The sequence below is a fragment of the Corythoichthys intestinalis genome, chromosome 18 (assembly GCF_030265065.1).
Source record: "Corythoichthys intestinalis isolate RoL2023-P3 chromosome 18, ASM3026506v1, whole genome shotgun sequence".
Lineage (NCBI taxonomy): Eukaryota > Metazoa > Chordata > Actinopteri > Syngnathiformes > Syngnathidae > Corythoichthys > Corythoichthys intestinalis.
In genome coordinates, this window is record NC_080412.1 from 31,632,322 (window position 1) to 31,653,782 (window position 21,461).

Genomic DNA, 21,461 nt, shown 5'->3' on the forward strand with positions numbered 1-21,461 from the left:
AGTCAAAATGGATTGGACGTCTATCAGCGTTTAAACGTGATCGTTCACTGTCAGTCTGCCAGACAATGGTGTTACCAGGATGGCAGGTGTGGGCAAAAAAAAAAAAAAAGTTAAAATGCTCACGTAGGTCGAAATCCAGTGTAGGGCTACTGCACCTTAAAACATGTTTTGTTTTCTCCTTGAGATAACTGTTGTTGTGATTTGGTCCAAACAAATAAAAGTTGAGTTGATTTTATTTGACTTAGAACTCATCCATAACTGAACAGTATGGACATGCAGGTGACAATGTTTTTTTTAGGTAATCTATATGGTTCCACGGTTTTATTATTATTATTATTATAGTTATTATTTGTTCCGCAGCCCCTTTGAGCTAAATCTGACCCCCTTAGAATGCTTAAAAATGCACCAAAATCGGCAGGCAGGTCAAGACAGGTGCAATCTTTCATACCTTGTAAAGACAAATTCCAAATACACTATGTAGCGCCCCCTAGCAGTCATTCTTTGTCCCGCCGACGCTTTGAGCCCTACTTTGACCCCCTCAGATTGCTTCAAAACTCACCAAACTCAACAGCCAGGTGAACACTGGTGAAAACTTTGATAAAATGTAGAGGGAAAAAAATATGCGTAAATGTGTGTAGCGCCCCCTAGGAACAAAACCAACATTTCATTTTTTTTTTTTTTTAAGGTGAAAGAGGTGATAACAACGCAAAGGTTAAAACTTAGAACACATCAGTACTATATGAATGGGATACCATACGCTGTGCCCAGACTGCCGTTAGTACTACATCCAGTTTTCTTTGGGTGGGCAGAGTGTGTGCGTGGGTGGGCACTGCCCCTCTGGTATCGCCCCTGCTGCCAGACATTCACAGTTAAGACACACTGGTAGTCTCACGCCTTCAATGGCAGCCAATGAGAACCGCAAACTTTGGTTGCTACGGGACACGTAGTCTGCAAGGATGGAGCACGCTGTCGGCATGACGACGGCCCAAGGCACAGTCCCACCAGACTTCTGGTGCACATGGTAAACACTTCCGTAAGATGAAAGTACACACATTGAACTACTTCCATTTGTTTTAAATGCCATTTAATAAGAAATTTCACTGCAAACACTCCGTTAACTTTATGACCTAATTTCCATTGACAGATTGGAAGAAAATTACCATCATATTTCCAGTATGAAAATGAAGCAAACTAATATTGAGTTTGACTGAAGTACAAGATGAACTTTCAAGACAAAAAAATGAGTCATGACAACCTTCATATTTTCCGTGTGCTTGTGTTACGTTGTAAAATGTGATGAGTTGTTTTTTTTGCTGACCAACAAATATCATTGAGATAAGCTCCCTGGCAGGGGTTAATAATAATGATGATAATGATGATGATAATAACGCAAAGTGTAGTGTTTTTCACGAGCTGCGGGCAGAGAGGTTACAAAAACGTGTGATAACCTACGCTGTTTTTCTCTATCAGCTGTTGGACTTTGTAGCCGGGTCATCATCACCGAACGTCTTCACTTGCAATAAATGCCCGTATCAACTCATTGGCTGCTATTAATGGCGATAGACGTCCAATCCGCTTTGACCGGGAAGGGTGGCAGCAATGGACTGGATGTTTATCACCTTTAATGGATGTTGTTCATATTCATTTTCTTCCTTTTTTAAGCATACTTTGCGAATACTTTACAATACAGATACATGAACTCGCAAGACTTAAAGATGTCCTGAAGATTTCTAAAGAAAAATGAATGCATCTTTTGGTTTTAAATAGTGACAATAAAGTCAGCGTGGCATGGTCCGTGTACCTTTTGGCCATTCATTTTTCCATTTAAACCAACACCATGTAACTTTTCAACCTTTATAAAATATTTTCATAACATTTGTGACAGTATGTTTACTGACAACTAGTTGAATAAGACTTATTTTATATTTTGAGGGGGTCTGTATCGTTTTCACCGGCACTAATTAACTTTGAGAAGGGTGGCAGGAACACTGCCACGTACACACACAAAAACAAAAACTACAAATGTGCTGACTGCTTTACGACATACATCATTTTCCCCTTTCCCTGCTTTACGACATACATCATTTTCCCCTTTCCCTAATCATTATACAACGGAAGTCGACGCGAACGCTTTCGTGCGAATTCTGTAAAGATGGCAGAGCAACAAGAGACAATAAGTTTTGTCTGAGGAGAAAAAAAGGCAGGCTACCAGGATATACAGAATAAACATTGGCCCTGCTTTCACTCACTGGCGTGACGCCCCCCCAACCGAACTCGTCAGGGCTGACGATTTCGAGTGGGGTGGGGGGATTACCCACATTAAAGCAACACGGTTGCTAACCGTCATATGCTATTGTTTAGCCACAACTGGTTTACCTTATTATTATTCATTAAAAGTAATTCGGTGGGACAGTAACATGTTTTAAACTTATCATAATTATTACATTTGAAGCGCTTAAAAACCATTTAATAAGATGTATATACTCTATATACAAAAAATTTAAAATTTTTTCAAAGTATACTTTGGGGGAAAAAAGTGATTTTTTTTCTTATCTTTCCAATGCTAAATCTGAATAAATACATTGAACACACATTTTTTTTTTTTTTTGTGGGGCTCTACTTTACGGTTTTTCACTTATCGCAGTGGGTTCTGGTCCTCATTAACTGCGAAAAACAAGGGATCACTGTATATACTTTTATTTTTAATTATACTCAGGGAAAAATGTGAAAAAAACATGCTAATGCTAAATCTGAATAAAATGCAGTGGTATGAAAAAGTATCTGAACCTTTTGGAATTTCTCACATTTCTGCATAAAATCACCATCAAATGTGATTTGAGCTTGTCAAAATCACACTGATGAAAAAAACAGTCTCTGCTTTAACTAAAACCACCCGGACATTTATAGGTTTTATTTTACTATTTTAATGATAGTGTGCAAACAATGACAGAATGGGGAAAAATAAGTCAGTAAACCATCCCAATGAGTATTTTGTGCCCCCCCCCCGGCAGCAATAACTTCAACCAGACACTTCCTGTAGCATCAGATCAGTCTGGCACATCAATCAGGAATAATCTTGGCCTATTCTCAACAAAACTGCTGTAGTTCAGTCAGATTCCTGGGATTTCTGGCATGAATCGCTGTCTTTAGTGTTGACTTTGACTTGGGCACTCTAGAATGTGTATTTTGTTCTTCTGAAACCATTCTAAAGTTGATTTACATCTGTGTTTTGGATCATTGTCTTGTTGCAGCATCCATCCTCTTTTTAGCTTCAATTGTCTGACAAATGGCCTCAGTTTTTCCTGTAAAACATCCTGATAAACGTTTGAATTCATTCTTTCATTAATGATTGCATGTTATCCAGGCCTTGAGGCAGCAAAACAGCCCCAAATCATGATGCCCCCTCCACCATGCTTCACGGTGGGGATGAGGTGTTGATTTTTCCTCGATACATGACGTTGTTTGTTACTCCTAAACAATTTGGTTTCATCAGTCCACAAAATATTTTGCCAAAACTTCTGTGGAGTGTCCAAGTGCCTTTTTGCGAACAAACGAGCAACATTTTTTTTTTTTTAGACAGCAGTGGTTTCCTCCGTGAAGTCCTCGTATGACGTATGAACACCATTCTTGGCCGTAGTTTGCTGGACTGTCCAGTGATTTCTGTAAGTCTTTAGCAGACACTCTAGGGTTCTTTTTATTTTATCTCTCTGAGTATTCTGCGCTGAACTCTTGGCATCATCTTTGGTGGACGGCCACTCCATGAGAGAGAAGCAACAGTGCCAAACTCTCTCCATTTGTAGACAACTTCTTTGACTGTCGATTGATGAACATACAGACTTTTAGAGAGGATTTTGTATCCTTTCCCAGCTTTATACAAATCAACAATCTTTGATCGCAGGTCTTCAGACAGCTCTTTTGACCGAGCCATGATGCACATCAGGCAATGCTTCTCATCAAGACAATTTTTACCAGGTGTGTGTTTTATGGTGGGCCGGGCAGCTTTAAACCACTCATCAGTGAATGGGCACACACCTGAATTCAAATTTTTGCTAAAAATTGGTTTCAATTGCTCTTTAACTCTCCTGATGCAGAGGGCTCACTTACTTATTTTTCCCCCTTCTGTCATTGTTTGCATGCTATCGTCATTAAAATATGAAAACCTATAGATATTTGGGTGGTTTTAGTTAAAGCAGACAGTTTTTACTTCTGTGTGATTTTGACAAAGATCACATTTAATGGCGATTTTATTAAGAAATGTGAGAAATTCCAAAAGGTTCAGATACTTTTTCATACCACTGTACATTGACACAAAAAAAAAAAAAAAAAAAAAAAAAATCGGGGGAGGGGGGTGCGCTACTTCGCGGTTTTTCACTCACCGCGACAGGTTCTGGTCCCTATTAACTGCGGAAAACGAGGGATCACTTTATAAGTATCTTGTTATAAGAATAAAAGATTTCTAAAAACATTATTTACAATTATACATTTACATCTGTAACGCTGCAATGCATGCTAGGATGCATGTTGGACGATAAGAGTGTTGACAGCAGGTGGCAGCAGAGGTTGATTGTCTCCCCTAAGGGAGCAGTGATGGCCAAATGAAGCTTCTTGAAGCAATGAAGCTTTGCAGTAAATTGGTTCAAATCTGATAATTTTATAGCCATTTTAAGTTTTGGGTCAGGGTTTTAGGTTAAAATAATTATTTGGGATTTTATTAGGGAACGACAATTTTTTTTTTTTTTTTTTTAATGTCGCTGCTCATGAAGACTCATATATGCCTAAGAGAGATGTCTATTTTGGTTTTAGCTCGCTAGCGGCTTTGGTTTGGAAAATATTTGAATTTTAAGTTTTTGAAAATAGTCCCCCTTGGTGTAAATATTCCATAATACAGTGAGGACAGCTGCAACTTATAGTCCAGTGTGGTTTATCTATGAACAGTTTTCTCGTCAAATTTGGTGGGAGGCGGCGCCTTATAGTCCGAAAATTACGGTAGCTGTCCACTGTTGTGACCATGTCCCTCAAACGGTGAAGGATACCATATGTGTCATCATATTCATACTTTTTATTTGGGCAAAGATCGACAACATATTTTATTGAACAACTTTTATTGAAATGTATGATACAAGTCAAGCACAATATTGACAAAAACATTTCATCTCCACCTCATTCCATTTAAAGAAAAAAACAAGTATTTTGAAAAATAAACATCTCCACTCTCTCACACACTATTTAGTGGCACTGACATTAAAAAACGTCACAGCTATGGTTCTATGAAACGTGCTCGCACAATAAGTTACATTTCTTTAGTCATTCATATTATTATAATCATAATTAAAATATATCACACTGTCAAAATGAAGTCTGCGCTGACCCCACCCAGCCACAGTGAAACTGTGAGCGAGCAGCCTACAGCCATCGCACATCATCTTCAGTTTCAGTCTATCTCTAAGCAAATATTACACACATACACACACGCACACACACAAGGAAGAAGCAAATGTAAATGTAAAATGAGAAGCAGGCGCTTCAGCACAGTTGTTAGAACAGTTTCGGTGAAACATGACACCCTCACAAACGAACACACAGACGTGGGAAAGACAGAATGAACAATAAAGTAAAGCAGGAAGATTTTAACTTCATGTCGGAGTCTTTGTGAGGACACCCTAATGCGGTCTCACACACATACACAAAAGTGAATCAACGTTAAGGAAGAAATAAATCTAAAACACATTTAAACACCGTTTTGGTGTAACACAACTCCAAAACACACACTCGTTTACACATACAGACGGCAAAAATAATTGTACATACAAAGCGGATAAAGTCATATTGGTGGTACTTAATTTTCTATTTCTTGAAATGCATGCCACAACAAATAGATTTTATACAAATATAATACAAGTTGAGAGCAGAATTGGTTTTTGAATTTGTCTTTTGTTCAGAAGGACCTATTTAGATCTTATCGTTTTATGTAAGTTCCAACTTTTCAAGGTTAAAACAACTTCAGGCCACACCTTTGTTAGGACGACACATTTACACGTAGTCCTTGCGGTCATATCCGGTGTTGTTACTGCGTGGTGCCGAGTATGCCATCCTGGGCGGTTTGTAACGTTGCTCTTTAGGCGGGCAGCTGCTGCACAAGATGGCACCACCGATCAGCAGCAGGGCGGATGCCCCCCAGCCGATGTAAAGCGAGGCACCCAGCTCGCGCCGCTGAGGGTTGGTCAGGATGGGATTGTAGAAGTTGCGCACCACCACGTGGGCGGTCCAGCAGGCCGGAATGAGTACCAGCAAGCCAGCTAAAATGAAGAGGATGCCAGAAGCAATCATCACCCGGGCCTTGGCACCTTCTTCGTCGATGCAGTTGGTACACTTGGCGCCCGTCACCGACACTAGTACTCCAAGGACACCTAGGATAATAGCCACGATCATCATGGCGCGCGCCGCCTGCAGGTCCTGAGGCAGTGCCAGCATAGAGTCGTACACCTTGCACTGCATCTGTCCAGTGCTCTGTGTCACGCAGTTCATCCACAGGCCCTCCCAGATGGTCTGTGCCGTGATGATATTCGCGCCCACAAATGCTGTCACCTTCCACATGGGCAGCGCGCACATCACGATGGACATCAGGAAGCCTAGCACCCCCAGGCATATGCCCACCAGCTCCGTGCCCATCGACATGGCCGAGACTCACCAAGGGGCCTCCTTTGTCCCGGAAAGATGCGAGGAGCGCAGGAGGCAGAAGGCGAATGATGAGTTGCTAAAGGTTGGCGTTGTGAGGCGGCGCCGCGGAAACGCACACACTTTATACAGAAGGTGAGCCAGGGCGACGCCCTTGTCTCAGCACCAAACACAAAACACACACCTGCACTTGTGCACACGGTGGGGGAGGGTTGCCTTGTGTGTGTTGGGGGTGGTTCAGAAGATGTATCAGTCTAGACAACAAACACTTGGTTGAGAGGGAACTGGAAAGGGAATAAAGAAATGATCAGAAATCAACACAACTGTTCATATTCATTCCCTTTTTCAACAGCAAGATCATTCCAGAAACTTCCCTTTCGGCAGTTCGTATACACTCAATGGGGTCTTTTGTTGCATCCGTGTTGGGAAAACAATCCCAAAGGGACAAACCGGAATAACGACTCCCAGTGTAAACAGGAGCCTGGTTGCAATACACGCACGACTGCACTGTGATGGGTCGCCTACACTGCGACACCTTCCGCACACACGACGCTGCACAACCATGTAGATTGGTCTCGTTTCTGTATGGACGCCAACAGATATGACTTGCTAATCATCATGCGGTATCAAGGCCAGGTGAAAGAGCGAATCTTTCATTCGATGTTGACATTTGATGCATTTGAATATTTAAAGCAGGACAAAGTTTTTTCTTCATTTTCATGTTAAACACGAGGAAGTCCATTCACACCATGTCGAAACAAACAATGTTTATTCAACTAGAAATGCAAGCATCCGAGAATTGACATTAATACAATTTCACTTCCGTAAATAAAATGTCATGTATTGTCGAACTATAAAAAGGGTTTTACATGAGTACTTTGTGACATTAGCACAAAATAAATTAGAATCACTTGATGAGATAGAAAAACTATAAAAGATACAATGTTTGTACAATAAACTCAGTGGACTTTGATGAGGTCAAACGGATAATTCTTAATGACGTACATCAAAAAAATATCAAGAATTCAGGATAAATGAAAAGGTCACAGAATAAAAATGATAGTTGATACATATGGTATACAAATACATGAACACAAAGAACATGAGAATAAACAAAGTCCAGATCTTTTTCCAAACAAAACAATGATTGTGAGACAGAAATCATTAAACTATTTTTTTCAATTCGGAATGCTCTGACTCATTTTGTTGGTCAGAATACACACCCTGGTTTCCATGCCAACATGAAGCTAGGTGACCGCTAACGGCAAGTTGCATGTCCACTGTGACCACGGAAACCAGAGGAGTTACAAATGTTCTTATCACTCAAATAAATATACTAAGACCTCCAGATTGGTCCAGAACATCACATGGGTCCTTTAGCTTGCTAGTTTTGACCGGTTCTTCTTGCTTCTCTTCAAGCAATAGCTTTAAGAACAGAGGTCCCAAGTCAAAGGCAAAATGAGTATCCATCCAGACAAGAACGAGTGACGAACAACGAGTCCAAGTGATCTCCTTACAGTCACACATAGTCCTTCCTGTTGTAGGAATTCTGAGCGACAGACCTGGCCGGCCCGGCTGAGTAAGCCACTCGGCTGAGGGGGCGCATTCCGTACCTACCATCTCTCTCTTCACGAGGGGGGCAGCTGCAGCACAGGATGGCACCCCCGACGAGTAGCAGCGAGGCAGCGGCCCAGCCCAGGTAGAGTGCAGCTCCGATTTCCATCTTTTGTCCCGACAGGACGATGGGACTGTAGAACTCCACCACGATAGTGTTGGCTGACCAAGACACAGGCACCAGCTGGGTTAGCGCCGCCGTGATGAAGATGGCGCCTGATGTGATGGTCACCTTGGCTTTGACACCCTCATCTTCAATGCAGTTGGTGCATTTGGCACCTACCAAGGAGATTAGCAAGGCCAGAACCCCCAGGATGATGGAGACCACGGTCAGGGCGCGGGCCGCCTGCAGGTCCTGGGGGAGTGCCAGCATGGAGTCGTAGACCTTGCACTGCATCTGGCCCGTGCTCTGGAACACGCAGCTCATCCACAGACCTTCCCAGTAGACCTGCGCTGTCACGATGTTGGCTCCGATAAAGGCAGATACCCGCCACATGGGCAGCGCGCAGCTCACCACGCTCAGGACCCAACCCAATACGGCCACCGTCACGCCCACAAGCTCCAGGCCAAAAGATGACATGGTGACACTTTATCTTCAGTTCCTTGGTTTTCTCAAAGACCCTCCTTGGTTTGACTATCTGGTTCCGTCGTCTGCACGACTTGTTCCGATCCCACTTGTTCTCCTTGGGCCGCTCCTGGTCAAGTTGTTTGTCACGTTTACACCTCCACTTGTTCTCTGCTCCGCGTCTACTCTGATGCGGATTTCTTATCTGGATGTGCTTTTATTGCTCAGGCGTCCAACCCTTTCTGGAGATGACAAGAGCGGACCAATGAGGTGACTGCAGTCCCGGTTTACCACCTGGGTGTGAGGCTTCTGCCAGTTTTCAAATAAAAGAACTGCTTTATGGTTGAACCTTTCACCTGGTAGCGGCGGGCATGTGCTTTTATTGCTGTCACTAGGTAATGATCATCCAACGTCCAGCTTGGGTATCGATGGCTGACCACGCGGAAACAACACGCTCACACTTACTACATGTGGACTGTCAAATATGGTTGTAGCTTTGTCAGGTCGAAGGTGTTCACTTTAATTACGATTTTAAAGAACTGGAACTTCAGAGTTGAACTGAGATGTATTGAAGTGTTATTTATTCACACAGATAAGCAGTGAGATTATTATTTAATCTCACTAGTTTTCTTTCTTTATTAAAGCAGAAATTCAAAACTTTTGACATTAGGCTTAATCTTTGAGTTAGCGGGGGTTTATTAGTCGGTGGAGTTGATTTCAACAAATTCCGTGTAGTTTGTTTGTTATTAATTAATTTCAGGACTCCGGAGTGGCTAAGCTAGCGCTAGTCGATGGTCCCATCCTGGCATGCCAATAAAAAAACGATATTAACAGATCTAACATAGTCAAATAAATTCAAAATGCAGATCGTTGTTCAAAATACCTATGCTCCATAGGCGGAGTTTGACTTTTGTGGCAGCGGGGGCAAAACATGTTGATGACCCTGAAACGCGGTGTCAGTAATAAAATTAACTTACAACATATATGCTCAGTTAGTAGTTTAGCCCATGCTTGTAAATACAGGCATTCCAGTTAAGTGTGCGTGGGTTATTCTGTGAAGTAGATGCCGATTATTAGGTTCCGCGGAGATATCCAAGTATTTCCAGTCACTCACACCCTTGAATATGGTACCCCGGTTGTAGCCCTGTTGTATAATTAGCGTCTTTAGTGGACAAACAAACTCCGTTCACCATTTTGGCGGTGCTCTCCGGCGTGTCATTGTCCACATCTTCAATCCTTGGGTTTCGCTCAATAGTTGTTGTCGCTTTTGAAAGCTTAGGTTAGGAAAAAAACAATGTATCTTTTTTCTTCTGTCCTCAGGTGGTTTTAAGTATGTAAAGCAAATGACCGTCTCTAAGAAGCTAGTCACATGATCTGTTCGAAAATTAATTTTGACCCCTTATAAAACTATATATTTTTTGTTCATTTCATTCATTTTTGTTTTCTGTTTTATTGCTTTACAACATTTATAGACAACATTTTACCTGCAAACTCTTCATTTTAAATTTATGTATTGGAAAGTCACCACTCCGATCGTACCAGTTGCGACCTCAAAGCGTTCCAAGCGGTTTTTTTTTTTTTTTTGGCCAAAGGCATGTTGACCTCCAGCAAATCTGCCTTCTCGTACGCGATCAGATAGTGGAGGAAAAATGACGGCTAAGGGAAATAGACCACACTGTAAACGACCTTCTTTAGTTTTACTATTGACAGTCTGCTTTTCGACGGGCAGTTCATTTTGTCAAGTGACGTCTGATTGAAGCAACTAGTCCGGGTACTTTCTTTTCCTGACTTTGCGACAAGGACCTTCCAGTTCGAGTGACATTCCAATGATATTTTTCCTGGTCGGTGGTTGGAAAACTCTGATTTCCCTCCTGCCTCGAATGCAGCATCAGTCTACCAAGTCTTGACTGAAGAACAGCAACATTGTGAAGGGTGCATTTAGAGGCTGTTGAAACGGACAGAACAAATGGGCAAATGAGTTTCCACAAATTCCCTATGAAGGACGAGGAAGAATACAAACTGTGGATACTTTCTGCTGGCTACGACATAAAGACACCAGTGGAAAAATATCACTCCGCTCTGCAGCCTGTTACCTACAGAGCTGCTGGATTACAAATGTTGCTGTTCATACTACAGTTATTGACATGCAATGGTAAGTTTTAACAACTCCATCCCGAAAACATAGGCAACACTATTGATTGCCTGGGTCATCGGTGATTTTCATGCGTGCATATGAATTTATTTGACTATGTTAGATCTGTTAATGCCATTTTTTATTGACATGCCAGGACATGTCCATTGACTTGCACTAGCATAGCCACTCCGGAGCCCTGAAACTAATAAATAACTAACTAACTGCACGGAATTTGTTGAAATCAATTCCACCGCTTAATTAAACCCCCACTAACTCGAAGATTAAGCCTAATGTCAAAAATTTTGAACTTCCCCTTTAAGACTAAAAACTCTAAGAGCACAACAATGATTCAAGAGACGTGACTTGATGAGTGTAAACTACTTGCGACCTGACTTGGACTGGAGGGTTACTGTAACTTGAACTGACTTGCGACACAACAATGTTTTCTAAAAAATAAACCCATAGCCCGGTCATCAGTTTCTTCATCAAAGACTACATTTAAACGCGGATTTAACTTGAGACTGGGATTTGACCTCTGACTTGTCTGAGACAAAATAACTTGGTACTGACTGGGGATTTGAAAACAAATGTGATTATTCCCATTCTGGCTACATGGCGTTGAATGGATCGCACCTTCTGATATGTCCAGAAAATTCCAGTTGCAATCCATTTAGAAAGTTCACCAAAGACTTGAGATTCATATGTGTCTTGATCCCATTTTTGACCGGAGGTTAACGTTTTATCGCCCTCAAGCTACCAACAAGGCACTTTTTTTCCCCAAGCCTCGTTTTGTATCTCAGTTTTGTTGTGATGAGTGAGGACTCAAACATTTGACGCTATGACATGTTAGTTAATAAACAACCCGGCTCGGGACACACATTTCTTCTTGCCAACATTCTTACACTTCCGTAAGAAATAGGTCAACGGCAGCTCATTTTTATGACAACCATTGTTTTACACACAAAATACTCATAAATGTCAGAGTCTTACACCCCACAAACAAAAGCTTCCCTATTAAGTAAACGGCAAATGAAGACTTAGCGAAAGTTCAACGCTTCCACGTTGAATCATTTCGAAAGAAGTAGGTCAGATGATGAAGCGAGCATGACACACTTTGATTCGGCGTACGTGTGAACGCAATTGTAGATTTGGGTCGAATACACAGGGAGCAAGCGCCTCATCTCGCCAGCTCGCACCGGTTTAGCTCACATTTGATAAGATAAAACCAGATAGAAGGCTGTTCAGTGTTATCTTCCCGTTTTGGGAAGACACTCACACCTCGATAATTGAGCAACAGCAGCAGCGCAATCGTGAAGCGTCATCAATGTACAATAGAGGACTATTTTATGGCATAATGTGAACAGTAGCAAAGAATTAGAACAGAATTCAGCAACGAAAAACAATTGCTTGTTGACCCAATCACAAAAGCGTGCTGGCGAAAATCGAAACATGAAAGGGGATCCCTCCGGGTCACCGTACATATTCTGCCATTGTTTCAAGAGTCAACATGTAATTGCCATGACAGCGCCGATCATCGGTGGCCAACCACAAAAATGTCGCAGAAATGCTTGAATTACTCATGTCTTTGTTTACTGCCAATGAGTCGCCTGGAATGTTGTTAATAACGGTGTTAGTGTATACATTTTTTTCAGTAGTGAATGATCTAATTAATTACCGTATTTTTTGGACTATAAGTCGCACCTGAGTATAAGTCGCACCAGCTATAAAATGCCCAACGAAGAGGGAAAAAAAATATGTAAGTCGCACCGGAGTGTAAGTCGCATTTTTGGGAGAAATGTACTTGATAAAATCCAACACATAGAACAGATATGTCATCTTGAAAGGCAATTTAAAAGAAAAATACAATAGAGAACAACATGCTGAATAAATGAACAGTATGATAATTATGGTTGGGCATCGAGCATCGATTGGAACCGGTTCTATCACTCCGATACTCCCGGAATCGTTTGAATTTTTAAATTTCGATTCCATGTTTCGATGCCCTGACCGCCGAGTGGAAAAAACTGCTGAAGTTCAAAGACTTATATTTATGTACAAGTTAAAATTAGCCCTGTGAGAAGTTCATATAATAATAAAAAAAAAAAATAGTCGAGAAGAGTTTAATATAAACCATGCAATTCTTTTTTACCCTGCCTTTTTTTTTTACCCTGCCGCTTAAAAGAATCGGAATCGGGAATCGTTTGGAACCGGAATCGAAACGTGGAATCGGAATCAGAATCGTTCAATTTCAAACGATGCCCAACCCCAATGATAATGTTACATGATGAATGCCCAACCCCAATGATAATGTTACATGATGAATGAACAACGAAATGCGAATGTGGCCGGTATGTTAATGTAACATAGCTATTAAGAGTTATTCAGATAACTATAGCATAAAGAACATGCTAACAAGTTTACCAACCCGTCAGTGTCACTTCAAGACACCAAAATAACATGTGAAATGATAATAATGTGTTAATAATTTCACACATAAGTTGCTCCTGAGTATAAGTCGTACCCCAGCCAAACTATGAAAAAAACCTGCGATTTATAGTCCGAAAAATACGGTACATTTCTAACCTTTGCAACGCTGCTACCGTTACTGAAGATATGAAAGCGCGTGTTACTACAATTTGGGTGAATGATGCGGGAGAAACCGAGAGAGCAGAGCGGGACGGTGGAGGAAGGAAGGGGGTTGTGACGCCGTTGCAAATGCAATGCTAGGTGGCTGGAAGCGTTAGCATAGCCTTCGCGTTCTCGCTAGCATTAGCATTTGGCGTGGCGAGCGTCATCTTAAACTCTCTGGTAACTTTTTTTTGTTTTTTTTTACATACAGGTCGTGGCATTCAGGTGGGTACGATTAATTGAAAATAATGGTCTGTTTTCCTGTTGAGTATGCATTATCATCACCAAGTGGGCTTTGTCCCTATAGATGCTAGAATAAAATAATGTTTTTTTATCATCAAAATCAGTCACTTGCCCTAAACTTTTCTTGAATGACGTATTCAAGAACCTTGTGAGATTACAAAAAAAAAAAAATCAAAACAACTAGAGCAAAGATAGGAGAGGGTAAAGATTTAGAACCTCATCTCTTGAAAAATATATTCTTTATTTTTTCTTTATTAAGAAATGTTCACATATCAATGTCTGATCTTGTGTTTCTTTATCTCTGGTCAAGAAAGTGATTTAATTGCAGATAAACAACAAAAATTAACATTGTTTTACTCATTAAACCAAACATATCAACAAAAATGTTAGGACACCTTACCACCTAATAGCTAGTGTTACCCCCTTTGACTGAAATAAATTCCGTGAGACACTTTTTGTGGCCATCTCCTAGTCTTTGACATTGTGCCTGAAGAAAGTTTGCCCCACTCCTCAACGTAGAATACTTTCAAAAGTGAGGGTAAACACCATGGTGAGATCAAAAGACCTTTCTGAGGCCTTCAGAAAGAAGATTGTAGACGCTTATGAGTCTGGTAAGGGATTTTAAAATATCTCAAAATGATATAAAGTCAGCCATTCCACTGTCCGTAAAATAGTCTACAAGAGAAGGACATTCAAAACAACTGCCAACATGCCCAGGTCTGGCCGTCCAAGCAAATTCAGCCCAAGAGCAGACCGCAAGATGCCAGAAAAAAAAACCCTATAATGTCATCACGGGACCCACAGCAGGCTCTTGCTACTGTTGATGTGAAAGTGCATACCTTACAATCAGAAAGAGACTACATAATTTTAACATTCATGGGAGGTGTGCAAGGAGGAAACCTTTGCTCTCCAAGAAGAACATGAAGGCCAGACTGAAGTTAGCCAGAGTGAATGTAGACAAAGACTAGGACTTCTGGAATAATGTTCTTTGGACAGATGAATCTAAAACTGAATTATTTGGACACCAGAACAGAGGACATGTTTGGCGTAAACCCAATACAGCATTCCAGGAAAAGAACCTCATACATAAGGTTGAAGTGTCATGGTTTTGGAATGCTTTGCTGCGGCAGGACCAGGCCAACTCACCATCATAGAATCCACCATGAATTCTATAGTGTATCAGTGGGTGCTTGAGGAACATGTGAGAACATCTGTGAAGAAAGTAAAGCTGAAGCGAAATTGGACCCTGCAAAATGACAATGACCCAAAACATACCAGTAAATCCAAGGACTGGCTGAAAAGGAAGAAATGGAGAGTCCTGGAATGGCCGAATCAAAGCTCAGACCTTAATCCCCTTGAGATGCTGTGGGGTGAGTTGAAACAGGCTGTACATGAAAGAAACCCCTCAAACATCTCACAGCTGAACGTATTCTGCGTTGAGGAGTGGGGCAAACCATCTTCATATCGATGTTAAACACTAGTAGCTGGCGACAAAAAGCGTCTCACTGAAGTTATTTCATTCAAAAGGGTTAACACTAGATATTAGGTGGTAGGGTGTCCTAACTTTTTCTTCAGTTTGAATATGCATTTTTGTTGATACATTTGGTTTAATGAGTAAAACAATGTTATTTTTTTGTTGTTTACCTGCAATTAAATCTTTCTCTTCCAGATATGAAGAAAACCAAGATCAGTCATTGATATGTGAACATTTCTTAAGAACTGAATATTTTATAGGGTGTTCAAATTTTTCCATATGACTGTATATTAGGGGTACTCACAAGTCACGGTTCAGTACGTACCTCGGTGCGTGGGTCACAGTTCGGTGCGGGTTCAGTACAACAGGAAAAACAAAAATGCTTTTTTCTAACAGCATTTGAATGTTTTAGTTTGTATGCCACAACACTCTTATATATAAGTGAAATTTATTTAAAAAACATGTAAAAAGTGTGACCTATGTTTTTTTTTTTTTCAAATAAAGAATTCAATCAGGTAATATAAACATATTTGATGTGAAAGACGTTACAGAATAGATCATGAAATAACGTGTAGAACATAAAAAGTAACTTCAGTTACTTTGCCGAGTAACTAATTTCTCTTACATTGAGGTAATGGAGTTACAAACTCAATTACTTTTTGGGAGAAGTAATTTGTAACTGTAACTAATTACTTTTTAAAAGTAAGATTTAACAAAACTGGTGGCCTGACATACACTCTGCAATGCAGCCATGTCTTGTGCGTGACGTTTTAACATCCGGCTTTCCTTATTTTACCTTTAGTGGGCATGTTTGACGTGAGACAGACAGAGAGGCCTTCTCCTTCCCAACAAATTAGATAACAAGGTTCATTTTTTGGGATGGGTTTAGATAACAAGTTTCTATTGGGTAGCTTCATTGCTCTTCGCCGTCATCGAAACCTTTACTCGGCTCATAAACTCTTTCGATACGTCGCAAAACCAAAGCATTGATACAATCTATCCATTTATCTCTCTGTTTATCTATGATGACGCCCTACTGCCCTCTATTGAACAGCTGCCACTGTTGATTCTATGCAACTCCCACATAAATCTGTAGAACTCTACCTGATTTGTGGTGATCATGAATTCCAGAATGACGACACCGTTTATGATTTGTTGATTTTTTTTTGGTCATTAAGCAGTTGGCCGGCTCATTCAGACACTGGATTTAGAAAAAAAAAAAAGTAAAATATGTAATCATGTTCATTTAAACAACAATAGGTAAATGTTCAACCTTTATAGAATATTTTCATAATAATTGTGATATGTCAACTTCCCTCTTTCCCCATTCATTATAAAGACGGACGTCTATGCTAACGCTTTCGCTTGAATTTTACAAAGATGGCAGAGCATGTGAAACGCAGTCAAGGCAAAACACAACTGCTTTTGTCCACTGGCGTCGCTAGAATCGACCAAAACTGAGAAGTTACCAAGTGTTGCTTTGAGAATAAAATAATTCTAGCTCTTGTATTTACTTATAATTCATTGGTTTTATTTGTTATTGATTTCTCAGTTGATGTAAAAAATGTAAAACCATATTTACTATATTTGTATTACTATATTTATTTAACCGCTAAATAAATGCAACAAATTTCCAAGTTTTTGGACTGATATTTGAGTGACATCTCATCCATTTTCCATTGCCTTTCTGATTAGGATTGTGGGACATGTCCATCTTTTAAGGGTCATTTTAGGACAATTTGCCTTAAATTACAGAGAGACGAAGAGTCATAACTGTGGACAGTTTTATCACTACTTTAGCACAAGGCATAATGCATCTTTACATTAGCTTATCATCAAGGAACAGGGATTGGACTCCTCCTAGAGGCCATTTAGAATAGGTGGTTGCTATCTCTGAGAGTGCTAGGAAGTGACTTCTTGGAGCTTAGGAGGTGGAGGGGGTTTACAAGGGCCAACAGTGATTCTATTTATAACTACCAAAAAAAAAAAAAAAAAAAAAAAAAAAAAAGGCTGTGGGACTAAGAAAAAAACTTAGAGCAATCGCTTCGGATGCTAAGACTGCAAGGGAAAATCCGCTTCCCCTAAAATGTCAAAAAGTGATCAAATGTATACTGTTGTGTGTACGTCATTGAGCAAATATGTGCAACAATGCGCTCAACTTTTGTTCAGAATTAGCTTCTTATCACTGGATACGATGCAGCTTGCTTTTTATTGATTTGCGTTACTGCAGTCCTTTAAACAATGAGAGTACATTGTTCCACTATAATGAAACAAGATGAGTCATTGACTAAACGCTGGGTCTATCCTGCCCATCGGACGGCGTCTCTGACGGTCTATGGGCATTGGGCCAGGCTCGGCTGGCTCGAACACTCTGCTTTCAGCATGATGATTGGGTAATCTGTCTGAAGCTGATTGATTGACAGCGAAATGAGCAAATCAGTGATCTTGTCGTATTAACAACTGCTGGACGCATTTATAATTTCGCTGTTCTTAGTTGAATAGGAGACTTTCATAATCATCCTAGCGACACTTGCTTTGTTGAAAATGACTAGCGAAAAATCGAGTTTATTTCTGGTAGGGTTTTTTTTCCTATTGTAGCTGCGTGTGTTTGGAGACTGACTTCTGGCACTCTAGTTTCTTTCCCTACCGAGCAGTGGGTGCGGCTGAGGCCTCCCACCGTCACAAAACACTCACATGCGGACACACTTTGAGCTTCTCCTCATTGAAAGACCAGCATACGCCACTGTTTACCACTGAATGGACCGAAGCTTTAACTATAGACTATAGCAGTGTTTTTCAACCGGTGGGCTGCGGCACACTAGTAAGAGATCGTCAGGTGTGCTGCGAGAAATTATCCAATATCGCTTTTTGTTACGTCGTCGGGCGGCGTTGCTGTAGGAAGGAAGGAGTAGGTAGAAAGTTGAGCGAGGTATTGCTCGTGTCGCGTTCAAGAACTGCTCTGATTTCTAGCCATCAGCTACCTGGCTGCCCGCGACAATGTGGATGGACCCCAGCAAGTCTACTGTACATCATTTGATTTGACTCATTAAGTGTCGATATACAAAAAAGTGTCCTTTCCATTTTATCCATATGTGACGACCATCAATCCTCCCCGTTCTATTCCAACACATTGTGGAGGACAGCAAGCATATGCGGAGATTAAGGGGGGGGGGGGGGGGGGGGCCCACCGCTGGTGGCCGAAATATATCATTGCATGTAATTGACTTTCCAATACGGTGTATATGAATTTCAAATTAAGACTTTGGTAAATTGTCAATAAAAGTTGTAAAGCAATAAAACCAACGACAATGAATGAAATGAACAAAAATAATATTTTTATAATGGGTCAAAATAATTTTTCAAACAGATCATTTGGCTAGCACCTAAGAGACGGTCATTTGCTGTACTTAGCCGAAACTACCTGAGGATAAAAGAGGCAAAATGGATAATGACTTAATTAAAAAGTAATTTTTTCGAACCTAAGCTTTCAAAAGCGACAACAACTACTGAGTGAGAACCAAGGACTGAAGATGTGGACCATGAAACGCTGGAGAGCACTGCCAAAATGATGAGCGGAGTTTCAGTTTCCTCCACTAAAGATGCTAATTGTACAACAGGACCACCACTTGGCGTACTATATTCAATGGACACCAATCTTGGCCAAAAGCATAGCTGTCTTAAGCAGCCTGATTAAGAATTTGCCGAAAATATGATGGGAAACAAAAAACGTTCATTTTCAACAAATTATTATAAATATTCTTGCCTGGAATATTCAGTCAAAAAGGATGCAGTGTCCTGTTTTGTTTGCCACCATTTTTAAACTGACCATGGTGAGGATTCGTTTCGCTAAGGTGTGAGTGACTGGAAAAAACGCAAAAATCGGGGTCTACTTCTCCACTAGGTTAGACAGAAAAACGCTGGCGCTCACACACGCACCCAAACCCACACACAAACAGCTGGGATGCATGTATTTACGAGCATGGGCTAAGCTACTAATGAAGCATATATGTTGTAAATTAAGTTTATTGCTGACACTGTGTTTCGGGTTCATCAACATGTTTTGCCCCTCCCCCCCCACAAAAGTCAAACTCTGCCTATGACAGAAAGTTGTCTGATGGCTAGAAATCCGAGCAGTTCTTGGACGCAACACAAGCAGCTCTCAAACAGTGCCATGGTGCCCAGCAAGCTTATACGCCACCCAGCAAGCTTATACGCCATCTCCAAATGAAACTTCCATCGCTTGAAAACAAGTCGATGGACTATTTTCTTCGCTTTTGTAAAAACACAGAGAAAGAGGCTTTTTTTTTTTTTTTTTTTTCCCAAGGAAAAACTACAAAGGTAAATGAGGAAGCCCTCAAACTCCGCTACCTTGTTTCTGAAATTGTTGCTGTATCCAAAAAGTCCTACACTGTGGCAGAGACATTAATAGTACCTGCCTACAAAGCCATCGTCAGCGAGCTGCTCGGCCCTGATGTAGTTAAAGACATTGCTAAAGCCCCCGTCTGATAGTTCTGAGCTTTTAAAGCTTAAAGTGCCTGTGACACGAAAAAGCATGTTTATTTCATAATACACGCGGTATTTTATGCTCCTGAATGATATGGACCGCTTGGATGTGTGTGGAAGCGATCGCTATATATATTTAGTTTTTTGAATCCCGCGCCAGGAAAATGAGTGACTTCCGGCTTCGGTCTTGCATTGAGGAGGGCGCTGTGACGTGTACGGTAGAAGATGTCCTCTTCACGCTACAGTGTACTGTTGTGTATGAGGACGAAGGATTCAGCTGATTTTGCGGATTAATACGTTTATTTTTCGCATCACGCCAGCCAAACGGCTGCAGAAAAATCATTCTGTGTGCGGGAGAGGCGTATGCGCCTTTTGGGAGTTTCAAAAGGTTCCCATTCACCGTGGATATTTACTGTGAGTAAACATCTTGTTTTGTATTATGTCAAATACGAATACAGTGATTACAAAGTAAACACTACAAAATTCCTTTAAATAAAGGACTACTTACGTTTGATCATTGATAGGCATGTAAAAAGCTCTCCTCATGCTCGTTAGCAGTTAGCTGTTAGCACGTTAGCTGCACAACAACTCAAGCCACCCTCCTCCCGGGAACGAACTGTAAATTGCTCTCCGCCGGGCGTTTTGCCGATCCGCGAAGACAATCGACAACCGGGTCGTCATGTCAAATAATCCAGGCTAGTTACGTGTGATTTTCCACTTCGAAGACTTTGAAACATCCCTCGTTTCGGGTTAGCATGTCGGCTAGCTGTCACTCCTTCTGGTTTGTTTACATTCTCCGAAGCCGGGGAAGGGAAATTACATATGTTCGATTTAGGTGTCATAAAATATCGTTCGGGAGGTGCGACAGTAAAGGTGAAGTCGACAGTTTTGACCATTATGTAGTAATTTTGCCATGTCGTCTTGAATAAATGGATTTTTATTATTTCATATTCCATTTAGCACAAGATTGTTATTTGTCTTGACCATGCCATTTATTTAGCAATTGGGGAAAATACTTGGATAAAAAGAATATCCTGTAAAAATATTGGAGAGACTGAAACAATGACATTTTGCGGCTCTCTTCGTCTCGTTTTCCTCGTTCTGAACAATTCCCCCGCAATGGGCTGAATAGTAAAACCGATGAGCCCAGTCTACCGCTGACGTCATCCACCTGTTGGGGACGCTAAAGCCCTATAATGGTAGGCGTGGCTAACCGGCAGATTAAAAGACTAATTTCTTGTCATCTGCACTTTGCTAAATTGTTGTATATAGTCGAATCGTCTCAAAATATGATTCTAATTCACATAATAATGCCATTTAAGACTTTTTTTCTGGTGTCATATGCTCTTTAACTGCTATATAAAATAAAAACAAAGAGAGACTGAAAGCTATTTATTCTTGCCAGCATATCGGCTTTGTGTTCATCTAAAATGAATCGTTTCACACTGAGTAAGTATAAATACAGAGAAATTATTTTATAATTAAATACTGTACAGAAAGTAATTTTGGATCATTTTTGGTTTGTAGTGTGCCGCGACATTTTTTCCAACGTAAAAACGTGCCGTGACTCACAAAAGGTTGAAAAACACTGGACTATAGTTATAGCCTAATGTTTGAGAGTCAGA

The 21,461-nt window shown here is 40.8% G+C and overlaps 1 protein-coding gene across 1 annotated transcript; it reads right to left on the reverse strand.

The window, feature by feature from the left end:
• Positions 1-5,094: 5,094 nt before the first annotated feature.
• On the reverse strand, positions 5,095-9,177 carry LOC130906662 (claudin-4-like). The gene is made up of 3 exons (XM_057821196.1): positions 8,393-9,177; positions 8,111-8,114; positions 5,095-6,683 (listed from the first exon to the last, which is right to left on the reverse strand). Exons 1-3 carry the CDS (start codon positions 8,867-8,869, stop codon positions 6,031-6,033), a joined length of 1,134 nt encoding a protein of 377 aa, XP_057677179.1. The 5' UTR covers positions 8,870-9,177; the 3' UTR covers positions 5,095-6,030.
• Positions 9,178-21,461: the final 12,284 nt, after the last annotated feature.

Bases quoted from the DNA above. Each gene is read 5' to 3' on its own strand.
- LOC130906662 (XM_057821196.1), bottom strand. From the start codon at position 8,869: ATGTCATCTTTTGGCCTGGAGCTTGTGGGCGTGACGGTGGCCGTATTG.